The 18,519-nt window shown below is 41.6% G+C and overlaps 2 protein-coding genes across 3 annotated transcripts; both read left to right on the top strand.

Moving 5' to 3' along the window:
• The first annotated feature begins 1,730 nt into the window (after positions 1-1,730).
• LOC115104720 (avidin-related protein 3-like) lies at positions 1,731-2,945 on the top strand. The gene is made up of 4 exons (XM_065007434.1): positions 1,731-1,810; positions 1,996-2,209; positions 2,401-2,521; positions 2,721-2,945. The coding sequence occupies exons 1-3, from the start codon at positions 1,745-1,747 to the stop codon at positions 2,469-2,471; spliced, it is 351 nt and encodes a 116-aa protein (XP_064863506.1). The 5' UTR covers positions 1,731-1,744; the 3' UTR covers positions 2,472-2,521; positions 2,721-2,945.
• An 8,800-nt stretch (positions 2,946-11,745) lies between these two features.
• On the top strand, positions 11,746-13,012 carry LOC135563898 (avidin-related protein 3-like). Of its 2 annotated transcripts, none has more exons than XM_065007742.1 (4): positions 11,746-11,852; positions 12,037-12,247; positions 12,462-12,582; positions 12,884-13,012. In XM_065007742.1, the coding sequence occupies exons 1-4, from the start codon at positions 11,787-11,789 to the stop codon at positions 12,930-12,932; spliced, it is 447 nt and encodes a 148-aa protein (XP_064863814.1). In that variant the 5' UTR covers positions 11,746-11,786; the 3' UTR covers positions 12,933-13,012. The 2 variants fall into 2 exon arrangements, with proteins under 2 accessions (XP_064863814.1, XP_064863815.1); XM_065007743.1 differs by having other exon boundaries at positions 12,771-13,012.
• The last annotated feature ends 5,507 nt before the right edge of the window (positions 13,013-18,519 follow it).

Below are 18,519 nucleotides of genomic sequence, written 5' to 3'. Positions count from 1 at the left end.
GGGCTATGCTCAATCAGTGGCCCACCCCTGGTGAAGGGACATGGGCTATACAACTTTTCAAACACTCCCTCCTCTCCCTTCCTATATAAAGCCTTGACGACAATATAACCTCCTGGTCCGAGGATATGAGAACGACGGTCCGATGTCAGAATGGTTCAGATAATAACTACAGAACGAAGCCAACATCAGCGTGAGCTTTGGTTGGGAATGGTATGAACTTTGAACTATTATTCACTACAGAAGTGATTCCTCCTAGCCGTTGATTTAGCAAGAGCAGCTGCAAACGCAGGTTCGGAAGGAACAGACAGAGTATTCCGTGTACCACACAAAAACGTTACTACAACGTATCCAATTTACCAGCAGAGATATTCTTCAAAGGACAAAGGACTCGGTTGGGCAACACGGCCTTCCATCTACCACCAACTTACTGAAGCGCAGCTCAGAGTAAATATTTATTGCATTTTCCTTTTCCAAATGGGCGGTAATTTAGAATGCATAAGATACTGTATTTACGATAGCACAGCTTCTCCCTGTGTCCCTCCGTCTTCCCGCTCTTTCACACAAACCCAGCCCCTTTTCGTTGGTGTAACCAGCTGTCATATCTGTTCCGCCAGCCAGGGACGTTTTCCTTTATGACGTAATTTGTAATCAAGGTATGATTAATTATGTGTATGTGTAATTCTGTGTGATTAGTTAGGTATTTAGCAAAAAATTAATTAAACCCAATTTTGTATTGCTGATTCAACTTGCTAGCCAGGGATCGTGCAGAACCAAGAATGTACAACTTTCAGATAAGCCTGAATTAAGGTGAGAATTCATATTGACTGCTATTGATGTAAAATATTACTAGGTCTTTAAGAGTTTATTCGGAAGATAGCAGCTCTATAAATATTATTATGTGGTGCCCCGACTCTCTAGTTAATTACATTTACATGATTAGCTCAATCAGGTAATATTCATTACCGGAAAATTATTTTATAGAATAGAATGTCATATCATTTAATCCAGCATAGCCACTGCTACTGCTCAAAGCCAATTGAAGGATAAGGTCAGAGGGGCGGGACCTCTGGCTTTCTCATCCAATGGGTTTTGAGAATGGGGCTAGGCGAGAGGACGCTAGGAGAATGCAATTGAGATTCTCTCATGGTGTTGATTGCATAAGGTGACTGGCAAAACTTTATTGCTTTCACAATGTGCTCAATGCTCTACTCTGACTGACACATTTACCCATCAAGCCTTCAGTAGAATATAACCATAGGAGAGTGTCTGGTATGGGGTATATTAATGAAAAAGTGAAAATCCATTTATCATAATTTTGATATTGGATAACTTTTTGATATTTCTGATTTAACTCACATAAAAAGTTTGGATGGAAACCTGGTTCATATTTGAGAATTGTCGAGACGGGTGTACATTCCATTGGCCAATCGGTTAACGTACAGCCAATAAACTAGAATCTCTTGTGAAAGGACTTGTGTTGATAAAGAAGAAACACCTGCTGCAAATGTTCAAATTAGGGGTGCATTTCAATAGTCCTCTTTTCCTCTCCTTTCCTCAATCTGCATTTACTTGTAATTGCTGGTAAGAAGTGACAGCTAGACTATTGAGATCTACACCCTGTTCATCAATTAATTATTGTTAGAAAGGGCAGGTGCTGATTGGTTTGGGGGAGTGTATAGTAACTTTATAAATCAGTATAAGAAGGGAATGAGCTGTTCAGTAAAGCAACTTGAAATAATCAAACATGTTGAGCTTTGTTGCAAAGTATATCTGTGTCCATGCTGTGATTTTGGGACTGCTGCTACCTCAGGTAAAAATATAATTAATCAGTGGGCTCCACTATTACAATTTGAGTAGTGTAACAAATACAGATCAAGTAGTAGGTAGAAATCAGAGACTTTCTTTTACTTCCTGTTTTAGATATACTATGTAATGAAATGTATCTGCTGTTATTGACACAGTAGTGGTGACCTTATTTTGCATGTGTTCTTCCAGGCAATCCCATGCAATGTGACGGGAGTGTGGCGAAATGAGCTGGGCTCTGTGCTTGATATTGAAGCGGTCGGTTCTGAGCTCCGAGGCCGTTATCAGAGTGCAGTGGAGACTGCTCCAGGAGTCACGGGTCCAGAACAACAGGGCAAGCTACTGGGTGTGACTAGTAATCGGGGTCTGCAAACCTCTGTGGCTTTCTCTGTGTTATGGGAGGCAGGTGTGTAAACCATGGGATGTGTTCAGCAAGGTCTAATGTTGTGCAATATTTACATAAGAAATGCCTCTAACTTCTTGCACCACTTCTCTCCAACCTTCCACAATGTGGCCCTTGTTTCAATCTGAATTACCTTGACTGTAACAATAGATGTGACTGTTCAAATGCCAATGTTATGATGAACCCCCCCCCAGGTTCCTGTAGCTCATGGGTTGGTCAGTGTTTCCGACTGCCTGATGGGAAGCGAGTGCTGAAGACCCTGTAGATGCTGCGCTCTGTGGCTTCATGCCCTGCAGACAACTGGAAGAGTACCAGGTAGCCTACAGCTCCTCACTACTTAGCATGGGGGGGGGGGGTTTGGCAGGGATATAACTAGAACACAATTGCCCTTCACTAAAAGCCTACTGACATGAGAGCTACAGAGGTATACTCAATGTTTTTAGTGCTAATTCCTATATGGATATTGAGCATATTTGTATTCCACTTGTGTTTTAGACATTATTTTTATTATTAGGATGGGAGAGGATACGTTCGTCTTCATTTCCTGAAAGCAGAATGTACTGATCATCTGACTGCTGCATTTGGTTTGTTGCCCTCTACTGAATTTTCTTTGAATTCTCTCTGTAGAAATCATCTGTTTTATACTCCCTGGGCTGCTCTCTCATCCATGCAATAAATTATGAAACTTGTTCAATTCATGAATACAAATGTGTTATTAACCTTGTCTTGCCTGACATAAATAAAAGTTTAAATTCAGATGGGGATATGTTTGGGTTTATTCTCCAACAAACGGTCTGTCAAATGAACATGGGTGGGATAAACTACTGTTTCAGACGTTACAGAGCTTTAGGTTTCTATGCCAAGGTAATAAACCTATTGACCATTATTACATGCGCACCAACTTCTTGTACTGGTCAGGGTAGTTGGGTAGTCTACTTGAGTTGTTGAAATTAAACATATCCTGTTTGCAATGACCAGAAAAATTTTGCATCCCGGTTTGGATTTTTTTGGGGGGGACGGGCTACTGTGGCATGTACACATCTTATCCAGTTTGCTGTTTTTTGCAGGGTGTGCAGGCCCAGTACTGCATATCATGGGTGCTGTGTGATTTCATGTGATGGTCAAACAAATCACTTCAAAAAGTAGGCTCCCTGTGCAGGTCAATCCACTTATTTTGTTGATACTCTGTATTGGACTGTAGCTTAGTGGCTACCTTCACCCCTAATTTAGAGAACTTTCTACTTATTGAAATTACAGGTAGGCCATATTTCTGACATTGTCAACTTACTAGGCCTACATGTAGCTTCTGTCAACTTGTTGCCCCAGAAAACGGAACGAGTGCTCGCCAGAATGTCTTGCATTAATTATTGCAATAGTAATCACCAGTAAAGTTGCCTGTTTTAGAAAACAGATTGGTCTTGAGCAAAATGTCCATGTCATCGGTTTGTTTTTAAGGAAATTAATAACTTGTCTTGGGTGCATATTTTGTGGTTGAGATACTGTGCGTAAGTGTCAACACGACACATTTGCATTTTCTCGGTGCTGAAATATCTCCACTCCAGTTCCCAAGATGAATTAACATTTCACTGCCGGAAATGCATATCTCTGCAGGAGTATATAAATGATGTGAGATGTTATAGGCCTACAGTCAATGTTCATATTTCAGTTACTATTCTATTTAGCCCATATGAATTTAAGAGGAATATTCTGTTTATTCAGGGTCACTCATTGCGGGAAATCAAAGGTGTGTTTTAACAGCTTTTCCTGAGTAAGACCTTAAGCGGGACATGAGCTATTAACTGGAATACTGTCGGCATGTAATCATGGTCAATGATTCCGGTCCCTACACACTGCATAGGATATCTCTATCCACAATAGTGGAGGTACACTATAAACCTCTAATTACATGGTGACGGCCATCTTCAATCTGTTTTTATCATGTAGTTTTTAACTACTTTAACAGAACTAAATTAGATTTTTAAATACTATTAGGTTTGCAATAGATAAACCAATGTGCCACTGGATTATTTGTCAGCATTTTGTACAATCAAGCAACTGATTTCAGGCACTTCTGTAACCTCGGTGCTGTCAATGCAAATCTTTATTTAATTTTATTCAATGTACTCAGTGACTGTGATACAACTAAACATGCAACTTATGATAAAATATTTATTGACCCATTTGACCTTCCAGAAACATCAGGTGTTCTCATGTACAAACATGTTCCGTGCTCACCTCGCAAAGAGCAGGAAGCCACTGAATGAGTTATGGTTTTGAGTATCATCATAGACTTTTGCTTAGGACCCAAGCGCATGTTGACCGTGTCCCATTTCTCCAGCTGTAGTGTGATCCCACTGGAGAAATGATCAAGGCCTGTGACTCTGTCATTGTCTAAAATATACATCATCGTAGCAGTGTTCTTAATAAGTGCTGCACCCCTGCTGGATGCACTGTCAGCCCCTGCAACAGTAAATCTGAAGTAGTATGCTCCTCTCACTGGTGCAGTGAATTTACCTGTATCAGAGAATAGACAAAATCACCATACTTAATTCAACAATGTGGGTTACTGTGCTATACTTTCATGTGCTGTAATTGAAAGTCCAGTGCCTCTGAAGCTCATTGTGGTGGCTCTACATACTTATCTATAGGTCCTTATGAATATATTATATGCTGTGTACATTTTCCCACAGCAAGAAGATATGGCCTAATATTTTATAAAGAATTAAAATGCTGAAATATATTTGCTGTATAAGAAACACTTAATTTATTTATCTGTTATTTTACCAGGTAAGTTGACTGAGAACACATTCTCATTTGCAGCAACGACATGGGGAATAGTTACAGGGGAGAGGAGGGGGATGAATGAGCCAATTGTAAACTGGGGATTATTAGGTGACTGATGGTTTGAAAGTCAGATTGGGAATTTAGCCAGGACACCGGGGTTAACACCCCTACTCTTACGATAAGTGCCATGGGATCTTTAATGACCTCAGAGAGTCAGGACACCCAATTAACGTCCTATCCGAAAGAGTGCACCCTACACAGGGCAATGTCCCCAATCACAGCACTGGGTTATTGCTATAAAGCATCTCCAATGTTTACATCTACTCTCTTGTTGATCAGGTCATAATAGTAAATAATAGTAAATATTGTTGAGAAAGTTCCAAAGTAGCCATCAATTCCTAAAGATGCAGAGAATGACACCTTTGGTGTGTCTGTGAACACAATGTCATCACAAGGTAAAAACGTTGTGGCACAACTAATTATCGATGCACGGATTTTTACGTTACTGTAAAGTCAACAACTCAAAGCACTATACGTAATGATGTCTAAAGTGTACACTTCGCCGCACATGAACTTGCTTTCTTCAGCTCGTCAACCTCACCTTTAAGCTCCACCACCTCTGACTCCTGCTCTTGTAGCTGGATCTCAGTGTTGTTTGAGCTGGTAATAAGGGCCTCTAGTTCCCGGGCTTGAGCTAAGGGAAAGATATGACACTACCTCCCATGACAACATTACCAAATAACATCTGTGTAATAATGTATTGCTCTCTTTAGCAGTACCACAAACCTTTTTTTGTATGACAGAGGTAATTTTTGACTTAAATGTAAAATCGCACGTACCATAGTGCTCCCTACACAGTGCTACTACTTCAACTTTCTTCAGGTTATCCACCATAGCTCTCAGCTTCCCCACTTCTGTCCCCTGCTCCTCAAGCTGAATCTCAGTGTTGTTTGACTTGCCATTAAGGGCCTTCAGTTCCCGGGCTTGACCCAAAGGAAATATATCACAATTAATACACTAACTCCCAACGACAACATTACCAAACACCATGGTATTGTTTTTGAGATTCATCCTTTAATTTGTTCTCTTCAGCAGTAACAGACTTTGTAATGTCACTACCAGAGGAGATTGTTGACCTGTAAACAAGAGGGTCTGTACTGTGTGTACGTACCAAAATGCTCCCTCCACAGTTGCACTACTTCTGTTTTCTGACGTGTCAGGTCCTTCTTCTGTTCCCCGACCTCAGCCACAGTGCTGTTCAGCCTGACATCAAGGACCACTAGCTCCTGGGCTTGCAATTATATACATTTAGCTATGGGGCAGAGAGAAAATGTTGAGATGTAAAGCTAATTTCTTGCTATTCTATTCATTTTGACATGAGGCTTGTAACGATCTGAGTGTAGTGGGTGAGGAGTCAAGCGCAGGAAGCAGAGAGTTCAGGTGAGTGCCATTTTAATGCACCGACAAACGGCGAACATAAGCCAACCCACACGAACACACACGGCGTAATGAACAAACAGGGGGACTTAAACGGTCCAGGGAAAACCCACAAAATGGGAAAAACACAAAACCCAATAGACGTGCACACAAGTACACTAAAACAGATGGTCACAATAATTAATCCCGCACAAGGAACTCTGCGGGCCGGCTGACTAATAAAGCCTACTACCTAATTCAAAACAGGTGCACTCAATCAACACATAAGGAGGGGGAGGAAATAATCAGTAGTAGCTAGTAGGCCGGCGACGACGACCGCCGAGCGCCACCCGAACGGGAAGGGGTCCTTCGGTCGGAGTCGTGACAAGGCTGAGAGAAAATATGACAGTTTTAAAGCTAATTTCCTGTAAATCTAAACATTTTGCCATGGTTTTTGACGTGTTCATATTGGGGAGGGGTCCAACCTCCAGGGGACCCTAACAAAATATAAATCATATATACACTGCTCAAAAAAATAAAGGGAACACTTAAACAACACAATGTAACTCCAAGTCAATCACACTTCTGTGTGGCAAGAAGGTTTTCTGTGTCTGTCAGCGTAGTGTCCAGAGCATGGAGGCGCTACCAGGAGACAGGCCAGTACATCAGGAGACGTGGAGGAGGCCGTAGGAGGGCAACAACCCAGCAGCAGGACCGCTACCTCCGCCTTTGTGCAAGGAGGAGCAGGAGGAGCACTGCCAGAGCCCTGCAAAATGACCTCCAGCAGGCCACAAATGTGCATGTGTCTGCTCAAACGGTCAGAAACAGACTCCATGAGGGTGGTATGAGCGCCCGACGTCCACAGGTGGGGGTTGTGCTTACAGCCCAACACTGTGCAGGACGTTTGGCATTTGCCAGAGAACACCAAGATTGGCAAATTCGCCACTGGCGCCATGTGCTCTTCATAGATGAAAGCAGGTTCACACTGAGCACATGTGACAGACGTGACAGTCTGGACATGCCGTGGAGAACATTCTGCTGCCTGCAACATCCTCCAGCATGACCGGTTTGGCAGTGGGTCAGTCATGGTGTGGGGTGGCATTTCTTTGGGGGGCCGCACAGCCCTCCATGTGCTCGCCAGAGGTAGCCTGACTGCCATTAGGTACCGAGATGAGATCCTCAGACCCCTTATGAGACCAGATGCTGGTGCGGTTGGCCCTGTGTTCCTCCTAATGCAAGACAATGCTAGACCTCATGTGGCTGGAGTGTGTCAGCAGTTCCTGCAAGAGGAAGGCATTGATGCTATGGACTGTCCCACCCGTTCCCCAGACCTGAATCCAATTGAGCACATCTGGGACATCATGTCTCTCTCCATCCGCCAACGCCACATTGCACCACAGACTGTCCAGGAGTTGGCGGATGCTTTAGTACAGGTCTGGGAGGAGATCCCTCAGGAGATCATCTGCCACCTCATCAGGAGCATGCCCAGGCGTTGTAGGGAGGTCATACAGGCACGTGGAGGCCACACACACTACCGAGCCTCATTTTGACTTGTTTTAAGGACATTACATCAAAGTTGGATCAGCCTCTAGTGTGGGTTTCCACTTTAATTTTGAGTGTCACTCCAAATCCAGACCTCCATGGGTTGATAAATTTGATTTCCATTGATCATTTTTGTGTGATTTTGTTGTCAGCACATTCAACTATGTAAAGAAAAAAGTATTTAATAAGAATATTTCATTCATTCAGATCTAGGATGTGTTATTTTAGTGTTCCCTTTATTTCTTTGAGCAGTGTATATATTTATAGTATTAGTGATACGTCAGTGGCACCCATTCAATGTCATTATTTTCAGTGGATTAGATTACAATAACAAATCTGTGCCTTTATGGTTTGTATATGCAGCTTTAACAAATACAAATCATTGAAGTTGACAAAGAAAATAGGAAAAGTACAGAATAATGTGCCTGGTGTGGTAGCAGAATCCTTTAGGTAACATTGATAAATAAGATGTTTTTTTTTCATAAGTATGCTTATGTGGCAAAGGTTCATTGGGCCCAGAGAGGGGAGAGGTCGGGTTAGTCTTATCTGTGAATGTGTCTGTCACTATTCCTAAACCATGTGAAGGGATGGTGTGATTAATGGGGAACCAGTTAGGTGGCTCCACAAAGTCTGTGTGCCAGTCACTCTTCTCTCTGTAAGCTTGTCCAGGAGGGGTTGTATTTTTTATGGGAGTATCTAGAAATTGACAATTGATATGTGCTTTCAATATGCCATTGAAAGAGGTAATGTTTTGGTTCTAAGTGGTACCAAGAACGAGATAGGAACTTCGGTTTAGGAGACCAAACTGAAGGATAATTTATAGCTAATGCTGTCTGCCTAAAGGATTCAACTTTTTTTCAAGTAAAAGGTTTGTGTAATGTTCCTAAGATCTGTTATTTGTCATGTGAGTTTAGATGGGTGTGTCTTTGCTATAAAGGATCTCAGTTGCCATTATGTTGACACTCTCAGAGAATTAATTTATGGACACTGAATTGATCTGAGAGTCACAGGGCTATGGTGAAGCTCATATAATTAAAGATGGGACTTTATGATAACTCTGACTTGTGTGTGGTTTGCTCTCTCATGATTTGGTAATACAGGACATTTCCACAACACTGGCAAATCATTGGAAAACAACAAGAGTTCAGAGTCCAGGTTATTATAGGATCCCTCTGGTTTAGCCTAATCAATGGCCTTGCATGACCCTTAGATGCCAGGATCAATGGCTTTGATTACTGGAGGAACACCTCTGTCATGAGTGTCGAACACCCACACTGTTCAATGCTGCTTGATGGAGAGCCCTCCGTGCCTGGTTACCAAGCTGCTCTGACAACTGTGGAGCTCCAGGAAAACATTTCCCACAAAATTAGAGTGAAAATTTGAAGTTTATGAAACTGAGTATCCTAATATAAATGGAGGCTACTTAACATATGTTATATTACTGGGATATGAGAAAATGTATAATGAGTAATGGTAGTATAGGCCTATATGCTGTAAACATGGATAGACACAGAATGTCTGATATTTAAAATGAACTAAGCTGCATTATGAATATTTTGAAGATCTACTTTGAATATCAAAGCCAATGTAAATAAACTACCACATAAAAATATACAAAAAGCTCATTTTTCCAGCTTCACACGATTCTGTAAATCCATCACTGTTTATAATGCTGTTTCTGTCTGTCTGACAGGAACCCGTCACCCTCCCTCCCTCCTACCTCCCCCACACACACCTAAAGCAATAAAGTTTGATCATCATAATAAAATAATTTACCCCATGTGAGGCCAGTCGAGTGTGTTTCACTCACTAATATATATCGTTTTTTAAGCAAGACCATAAAACCATAGTGTAATTTCCGTCAGTTAAATTAAGACAGGATATCGAATGTTAGTGTAAATATCCAATTTACAACCCATCAAGCCCAAAAGAACCACCATCTATATCAAAAGTCACAGTTTTTGAGGTGGGGTAGAATATGCCAAGTCATGGGAATCTCTAAATAGCTACTCCTTCCTACTGCTCAAAGCTCATTGGAGGATAAGGTCAAAGGGACGGGACCTCTGGATTTCTCATCCAATGGGTTTTGAGAAAGACGTGAGGTCATAATTGGAGTATGCAATTGAGATTCTCTCATGGTGTTGATTACATAAGGTGACTGGCAAGTCTTGATAGCTTTCACAATGTGCTCACTGCTCTACTCTGACTGACACATTTACCCCTCAAGCCTATAGTAGAATATAACCCAGCGGAGAGTGTCTGGTATGGGGTTTATTAATGAAAAAGTGAAAATCCATTTTGAAAAATTTTGATATTGGATAAGCTGTCCGAAAATAGTTAACCACATGACCACACGATTAACCTCATGCTACTGGTGAGGTGATGCGACCAATGAATCTATCTGAGTTGGTACATTTACCTGTGAATCAAAATTGCATCGCTGTAGTGGCCTAACGATTTCAAAGACAGATTTCAGAATGATATATCTATGTGAGGAAGATATACAAACGTAATGTTAGTCCAGTCATACATTGACTAGGGCACATGGTTCTTTACAGTTTAATTAATGTTTGTTATAAGTTGTTAACAATTATGCTTTCCAGCTCTCACGGAGTGATGGAGTAACCTTGTTCAAGTCCGATAAAATAGCACCCTCTATTGATCAACATAACACATCGTTTTCTGTATCGATTGAATTGATGATGCGTATCAGATATATGCCCAGGATGATATAATGCTGAATTTATCATCGTCCATAGCTAGATTTCCATACAAATGGCGACAGATTATCATGCGAATATTCTAAAAATGTGCATTTTCACACCAGAGACGTGTTTCCATCAAATGGACTTGTTGCGGATAACTTTTGTGGTTAAATTCCCATGTACTGAATAAAAAATACAAGTTAAATGGGTTTCCGTTGCATTTTCAACTCTACTGATGGTTTTGTCACAAACAAATGTTGCGTTACGTTGCCAATGTGCCCATTCTGGTATTGGCACGTGCGCTCTAGCCAAAACAATGACATTATAGGACAAAAGAGCGATGTTATTTTTATTTGTCAAATGTTAGTCAATCATTATCACCAGAATACGACCCTCGATATTTATTGGAAAGAAGCGTCAAGCATATACCGTGCACTTTCACCACCCTGGGAAATTCATCATGTATTTAATTTGTAGTCTAATAAAGTGTATGCTTCCCCTACGAGTAGTAGTGGGAGGACCACACACCATATCATTGCGTGACCCCCAAGTTTATTTCGATATGATGGTTATTTTATGAATCTTTTCGCATAAAGTCGTCTCCACCAACATTGCTCGCATAGTTCATTTTACCGGCACAAAAGATCCACCATGTCTAGGTTATTTTGTTTCGTGGACATTGTGAAAGTTTACCGACAAAATGTTTATTTCCATCAGGCCTATTATGACATTGTCTATCCGACGTACCTTAATCACATAAAACGTTTGGATGGAAACCTGGTTCATGTTTGAGAATTGTCGAGACGGGTGTACATTTCATTGGCCAATCGGTTAACCTACAGCCAATAAACTAGAAACTCTTGTGAGAGGACTTGTGTTGATAGAGAAGAAACACCTGCTGCAAATGTTCAAATTAGGGGTTAATTTCAAAAGTCCTCTTTTCCTCAATCTGCATTGCTTTTTAACTGCTGGTAAGAAGTGACAGCTAGACTATTGAGATCTACACCCTGTTCATCAATTAAGTCTTGTTAGAAAGGGCAGGAGCTGATTGGTTGGGGGAGTGTATAGTAACTTGGTAAATCAGTATAAGAAGGGAATGAGCTGTTCAGCAAAGCAACTTGAAATAATCCAACATGATGAGTTTTGTTGCAAAGTATATCAGTGTCCATGCTGTGATTTTGGGACTGCTGCTACCTCAGGTAAAAATATAATTAATCAGTGGGCTCCACTATTACAATTTAAGCAGTGTAACAATACAGATCACGTAGTAGATAAAAATCAGAGACTTGCTTTTACTTCCTGTTTTAGATACATTTCATGACATAGTATATCTGCTGTTATTGACACAGTAGTGGTGACCTTATTTTGCATGTGTTCTTCCAGGCAATCCCATGCAATGTGACGGGAGTGTGGCGAAATGAGCTGGGCTCTGTACTTGATATTGAGGCGGTCGGTTCTGAGCTCCGAGGCCGTTATCAGAGTGCAGTGGAGACTGCTCCAGGAGTCACAGGACCAAAACAGGCCAAGCTACTGGGTGTGACTAGTAATCGGGGTCTGCAAACCTCTGTGGCTTTCTCTGTGTTATGGGAGGCAGGTGTGTAAACCTTGCCGTGTTCAGCAAGGTCTAATGTTGTGCAATATTTAGATAATGAATTATTCGTAACTTCTTGCACCACTTCTCTCCAACCTTCCACAATGTTGCCCTTGTTTCAATCTGAATTACCTTGACTGTAACAATGGATGTGACTGGTCAAATTCCAATGTTCTGCAACTGCATCACATTGCCTGCCCCCCCTCCCCTTCCCCAGGTTCCTGTAGCTCTTGGGTTGGTCAGTGTTTCCAACTGCCTGATGGGATGCGAGTGCTGAAGACCCTGTGGATGCTGCGCTCTGTGGCTTCATGCCCTGCAGACAACTGGAAGAGTACCAGGTAGCCTACAGCTCCTCACTACTTAGCATGGGGGGGGGGTGTTACTGTAGAACACAATTGCCCTTCACTAAAAGCCTACTGACATGAGAGCTACAGAGGTATACTCAATGTTTTTAGTGCTAATTCCTATATGGATGTTGAGCATATTTGTATTCCACTTGTGTTTTAGACATTATTTTTATCATTAGGATGGGAGAGGATACGTTCGTCTTCATTTCCTGAAAGCAGAATGTACTGATCATCTGACTGCTGCATTTGGTTTGCTGCCCTCTACTGAACTTTCTTTGAATTCTCTCTGTAGAAATCATCTGTTTTATACTCCCTGGGCTGCTTTCTCATCCATGCAATAAATTCTGAAACTTGTTCAATTCATGAATACAAATGTGTTATTAACCTTGTCTTGCCTGACATAAATAAAAGTTTAAATTCAGATGGGGATATGTTTGGGTTTATTCTCCAACAAACGGTCTGTCAAATGAACATGGGTGGGATAAACTACTGTTTCAGCCATTACAGAGCTTAAGGTTTCTATGCCAAGGTAATACACCTATTGACCACTATTACATGCGCACCAACTTCCTGCACTGGTCAGGGTAGTTGGGTAGTCTACTTGAGTTGCATGTAAACATCCTGTTTACAATGACTGGAAAAAGCTTGTATCCTGGTGTAGTTTTTTTTTGTTGGATGGGCTACTGTGGCATCTTATCCAGTTTGCTGTTTTTTGCAGGGTGTGGAGGCTCAGTACTGCATCTCATGGGTGCTGTATGATTTCATGTGATGGTCAAACAAATCACTTAAAGTAGGCTCCCTGTGCAGGTCAATCCACTTTTGACACTCTGTATTGGACTGTAGCTTAGTGGCTACCTTAACCCCTAATTTAGAGAACTTTCTACTTAATTACATTTTAGGTAGGCCATATTTTGTACATTTGTCAATTTATAATTAGGCCTACGTGTAGCTTGTCAACTTGTTGCCCCAGAAGATGGAATGACAGCTCACCAGAATTTTGTGCATTGACAATACATTAATCACCAGTGAAGTTGCCTGTTTCCTTTCGGCACCGGGAAGAAACATAACCCAAACAGTGGAATGATATGTCTTGTGCAAAATGTCCAAATCTTCAGACTGGTTAAGTGAATTAACGGGACTTCGGTGGGTATTTTGTGGTTGAGATACTGTCTGCATAAGTGTCAACACATTACACATGCATTTGCATTTTCTCTTTGTTGGGGTTCATTCCTTGTCATTCGTGACGTTAGCATTCTGAGCATATTTAAGTAAATCAAAAACCTTGAATGCAATTGCAGACCGGTTGACAACAGGAAAAAAGCATGCGTGTTTCAGAGAAATGGTTGTATAGAACCACCTCTCCAGAACCAAAATAACATTAAGTATTGATCGCTGCATTACTTCCAATATATAAAGGATGATTAAGCAATGAGACTCGATGTGGTATATGGCCAATAAACCCCGGCTAAGAGCTGTTCTTATGCACTACACAACGTGCCTGGACACATACCACCATCCCTGAGGTGCCTTATTACTATTATACACCGGTTACCAACGTAATTAGTAAAAATACATGTTTTGTCGTACCTGTGGAAAACGGTCATTTACCACGGCTGTCAGCCAATCAGCATTCAGTGCTTGAACCACTCAGTTTATAATACACAACATCCTTGGTCTGCTGAGTGTTTTTATTGAGCAACTGGATGACAGGTGTTGGTCTCTATGGAGAGAGGTGTGATCGGCATCTGTTGAATTCTGATGACTTTGATTGAAAGGCAAACGTTTGCTGTACAGTACTAGCTAAGCAAAACATATCCTGAAGTCCTGATGGGGACTTCTGTCTCAATCCAGTCCTCTCTATATAGAGTTCATATGCCCAGTTAAATAAATGCAGCCTCATGGAGTTCTTTAAGTAACCTACACTCAGAAAGCTGTACAATCTGTTCAGTCCAATGACAGCGGCCCAGCTACTTGTAAAATGAAGCGGAAGGATGGGCCCGGGGATATGTTACCACCATTCATAGCCCCAATTCATAAATGGGGCTATGAATGCAAGGCCTGACAGTCCATGTGATCAACAGGATACAATAGTTTTACACATATTTGGCTATATTATGTTTGTTTGCAAATGCTCAAAATGGGAGCGTTATAAATAATATATAAACAGGCCTACTCATAATTTGGATTATTTCAAGGTAAAACAGATGTAGGAAGATAGTTGTACTAGACTCATGAGCAGTGCTGACAGTCATTCACGGTAGGTGGGGCTCCAAGAAATATATACACAGTTGAAGTCGGAAGTTTACATACACCTTAGCCAACTACATTTAAACTCAGTATTTCACAATTCCTGACATTTAATCCTAGTAAAAATCCCCTGTTTTAGACCAGTTAGGATCACCACTTCATTTTTACAATGTGAAATGTCAGAATAATAGTAGAGAAAATTATTTGAGATTATATTTCTTTCATCACATTCCCAGTGGGTCAGAAGTTTACATACACTCAATTAGTATTTGGTAGCATTGCCTTTAAATTGTTTGACTTGGGTCAGACTTCCACAAGCTGAACTTGGTACCTTCAGGCATTTGGAAATTGCTCCCATGGATGAACCAGACTTGTGGAGGTCTAAAAATAAAATTGACTGATTTCTTTTGATTTTCCCATGATGTCAAGCAAAGAGGCACTGAGTTTGAAGGTAGGCCTTGAAATACATCCACGTGTACACCTCTAATTGACTCAAATGATGTCAATTAGCCTATCAGAAGCTTCTAAAGTCATGACATCATTTTCTGGAATTTTCCAAGCTGTCTTAAAAGCACAGTCAACTTAGTGAATGTCAACTTCTGACCCACTGGAATTGCGATACAGTGAATTATAACTTAAATAATCTGTCTGTAAACAATTGTTGGAAAATTTACTTGTGTCATGCACAAAGTAGATATCCTAACGGACTTGCCAAAACTATAGTTTGTTAACAAGAATCTTGTGGAGTGGTTGAAAAACGAGTTTTAATGACTCCAACATAAGTGTATGTAAACTTTCGACTTCAACTGTACAGCGCTTTTGGAAAGTATTCAGACCCCTTGACTTTTTCCACATTTTGTTACGTTACAGCCTTATTCTAAAATTGATTTATAAAAGAATTCACCCTTATAAATCTACACACAATACCCCATAATGACAAAGCAAAAACAAATATTTTTTAGAAATATTTACAAATTTATAAAAACTCATATCACATTTACATAAGTATTTAGACAACTCAGTACTTTGTTGAAGAACCTTTGGCAGCAATTACAGCCTTGAGTCGTCTTGGGTATGACGCTGCAAGCTTCGCACACCTGTATTTGGTGAGTTTCTTCCATTCTTCTTGCTGCACAGCTATTTTCAAGTCACTCCAGAGCTGTTCAATCGGGTTCAAGTCCGGGCCCTGGCTGGGCCACTCAGGGACATTCAGAGACTTGTCTTGAAGCCACTCTTGAGTTGTCTTGGCTGCGTGTTTATCGTCGTTGACCTGTTGGAAGTTGAACCACCGCCCCAGTCTGAGGTCCTGAGCACTCTGGAGCAGGTTTTCATCAAGGATCTATCTGTACTTTACTCTGTGCATCTTCGTCTCGATCCTGACTTTTAAAAAACAGCATGATGCTGCCACCACCATGCGTCACTGTAGGCATGGTGCCAAGTTTCCTATAGATGTGACGCTTGGCATTCAGGACAAAGAGTTCAATCTTGGTTTCATCAGACTAGAGAATTGTTTCTCATGGTCTGAGAGTCCTTTAGATGCCTTATGGAAAACTCCAAGGGGGCTGTCATGTGCCTTTTACTGAGGAGTGGCTTCTGTCTGGCCACTCTACCATAAAAACCTGATTGGTAGAGTGCTGCAGAGATGGTTGTTCTTCTGGAAGGTTCTCCTATCTCTACAGAGGAACTCTAGAGCAATGCCAGAGTGACCATCGGGTTCTTGGTCACCTCCCAGCCCAAGGCACTTCTCCCCTGATTGCTCAGTTTAGCTGGGCGAGGAGCTCTAGGAGGAGTCTTCTTCAAAACCTCTTCCATTTAAGAATGATGGCGACTTCAAATCAAATACAAAATCAAATCAAATGTATTTATATGGCCCTTCGTACATCAGCTGATATCTCAAAGTGCTGTATAGAAACCCAGCCTAAAACCCCAAACAGCAAGCAATGCAGGTGTAGAACCTCGGTGCCTAGGAAAAACTCCCTAGAAAGGCCAAAACCTAGGAAGTAACCTAGAGAGGAACAAGGCTATGAGGGGTGGCCAGTCCTCTTCTGGCTGTGCCAGGTGGAGATTATAACAGAACATGGCCAATATCTTCAAATGTTCATAAATGACCAGCATGGTCAATTAATAATAGTCATAGGCAGAACAGTTGAAACTGGAGCAGCAGCACGGCCAGGTGGACTGGGGACAGCAAGGAGTCATCATGCCAGGTAGTCCTGAGGCATGGTCCTAGGGCTCAGGTCCTACGATACTTAAATTCACACAGGACACCGGATAAGACAGGAGACTCCAGATACTCCAGATATAACAAACTGACCCTAGCCCCCTGACACAAACTACTGCAGCATAAATACTGGAGGCTGAGACAGGAGGGGTCAAGAGACACTGTGGCCCCATCCGATGATACCCCTGGACAGGGCCAAACAGGAAGGATATAATCCCACCCACTTTGTCAAAGCACAGCCCCCACACCACTAGAAGGATATCTGGGGAGGATTCGTTTTAAGTCTAATACTGCGGGTAATGGAGTCGCCAATGACTAGGGTTTTCAATTTGTCAGAGCTAATGGTGGGAAGCTTCGGTGTCTCAGACCCCGTAACGGGAGGAGTAGTGACAAGAGAAGGTTCGGCCTCTGACTCCGACTCGTTGCTTAATGGGGAAAACCGGTTGAAAGTTTCTGTCGGCTCAATGAGCGACACTGTTTGAGCATTCCTACAGCATTTCCCTCCAGAAACCGTGAGAAAGATGTCCGGCTGCGGGGACCGTGCGAGGGGATTTATAATAACGTTACTATCTGTACTTGCTGGTGGCACAGACGCTGTTTCATCCTTTCCTACTGAAAGATTAGTGGAATCTGTGTGGGTAGCTGGACAGGTAGGATGACTGACAATGAAGGTGAACAGGTGGTCACGGGTCAGGTGACAGAGGAATGTATGAGACTGAGGCAGGAATTCCTTTAACCATAAAGTGGTATATTTACTGGGTAGTCTGTGCTGCATCACAAAGGAAACAAATAACATGTATACAATCAAATTCATAATCAAAGATCAAATCATATCATTCATTATTAACATAAATTAGGGAATTCAACAGTCCAGTTCATTAAGAAGTCAATAGTAATCATCCGCGAGTCATTTAGGCTCACAACTATTTATCATAAATCATGAGAATACAAACAGTGAATGGTTATACAATCTATAATCCCCATGATCAAAGTCAATCAGTTAGCAAACAATGACGTTTCTCATTTCACGCTTTCAACAGTCTTCATGTGTACATATAATTAATTTCAATACACATGAACCATATCGATTGTATAATTGGCCTATGAGCATCCGTAGGGCCGTGATCTTTGACAATTCACATTACACAATATGTTTGAAGCTGCGCTCCAAGCCGCGCCCCGCGGTGATAACTATAAACAATAACTGAATGGCCCACTCTCCCGATCGCCACAGATAATTCAGAAAGGTAACATGAAAGGTAACAGAGTCGGTGGACTTACGTGGATTCATGGACGCACAGAACTTCTGAATGAGATGGAGTTAAGGAAGAGAAAGCAGCGAGATCAGGCGATGGCAATTTCCTCCTTTTATGGAGTTGAGATCTGTCGGACATTTCCACCTGACCTAATTAAAGCGCCCCTGGCCCAGCTGAGTAAATGGCAATGAATTAAAGGAGTAT

The sequence above is a fragment of the Oncorhynchus nerka genome, linkage group LG22 (genome assembly GCF_034236695.1).
Source record: "Oncorhynchus nerka isolate Pitt River linkage group LG22, Oner_Uvic_2.0, whole genome shotgun sequence".
Taxonomy (NCBI): Eukaryota; Metazoa; Chordata; class Actinopteri; order Salmoniformes; family Salmonidae; genus Oncorhynchus; species Oncorhynchus nerka.
The sequence above is the reverse complement of the archived record's forward strand: the minus strand, read 5'-3'. Positions and strand labels throughout refer to the sequence as shown.

Bases quoted from the DNA above. Each gene is read 5' to 3' on its own strand.
- LOC115104720 (XM_065007434.1), top strand. From the start codon at position 1,745: ATGTTGAGCTTTGTTGCAAAGTATATCTGTGTCCATGCTGTGATTTTG. The intron at 1,811-1,995 runs GTAAAAATATAA...GTGTTCTTCCAG, and splicing joins TGGGACTGCTGCTACCTCAG to GCAATCCCATGCAATGTGAC. The intron at 2,210-2,400 runs GTGTGTAAACCA...ACCCCCCCCCAG, and splicing joins CTCTGTGTTATGGGAGGCAG to GTTCCTGTAGCTCATGGGTT.
- LOC135563898 (XM_065007742.1), top strand. From the start codon at position 11,787: ATGATGAGTTTTGTTGCAAAGTATATCAGTGTCCATGCTGTGATTTTG. The intron at 11,853-12,036 runs GTAAAAATATAA...GTGTTCTTCCAG, and splicing joins TGGGACTGCTGCTACCTCAG to GCAATCCCATGCAATGTGAC. The intron at 12,248-12,461 runs GTGTGTAAACCT...CCCCTTCCCCAG, and splicing joins CTCTGTGTTATGGGAGGCAG to GTTCCTGTAGCTCTTGGGTT.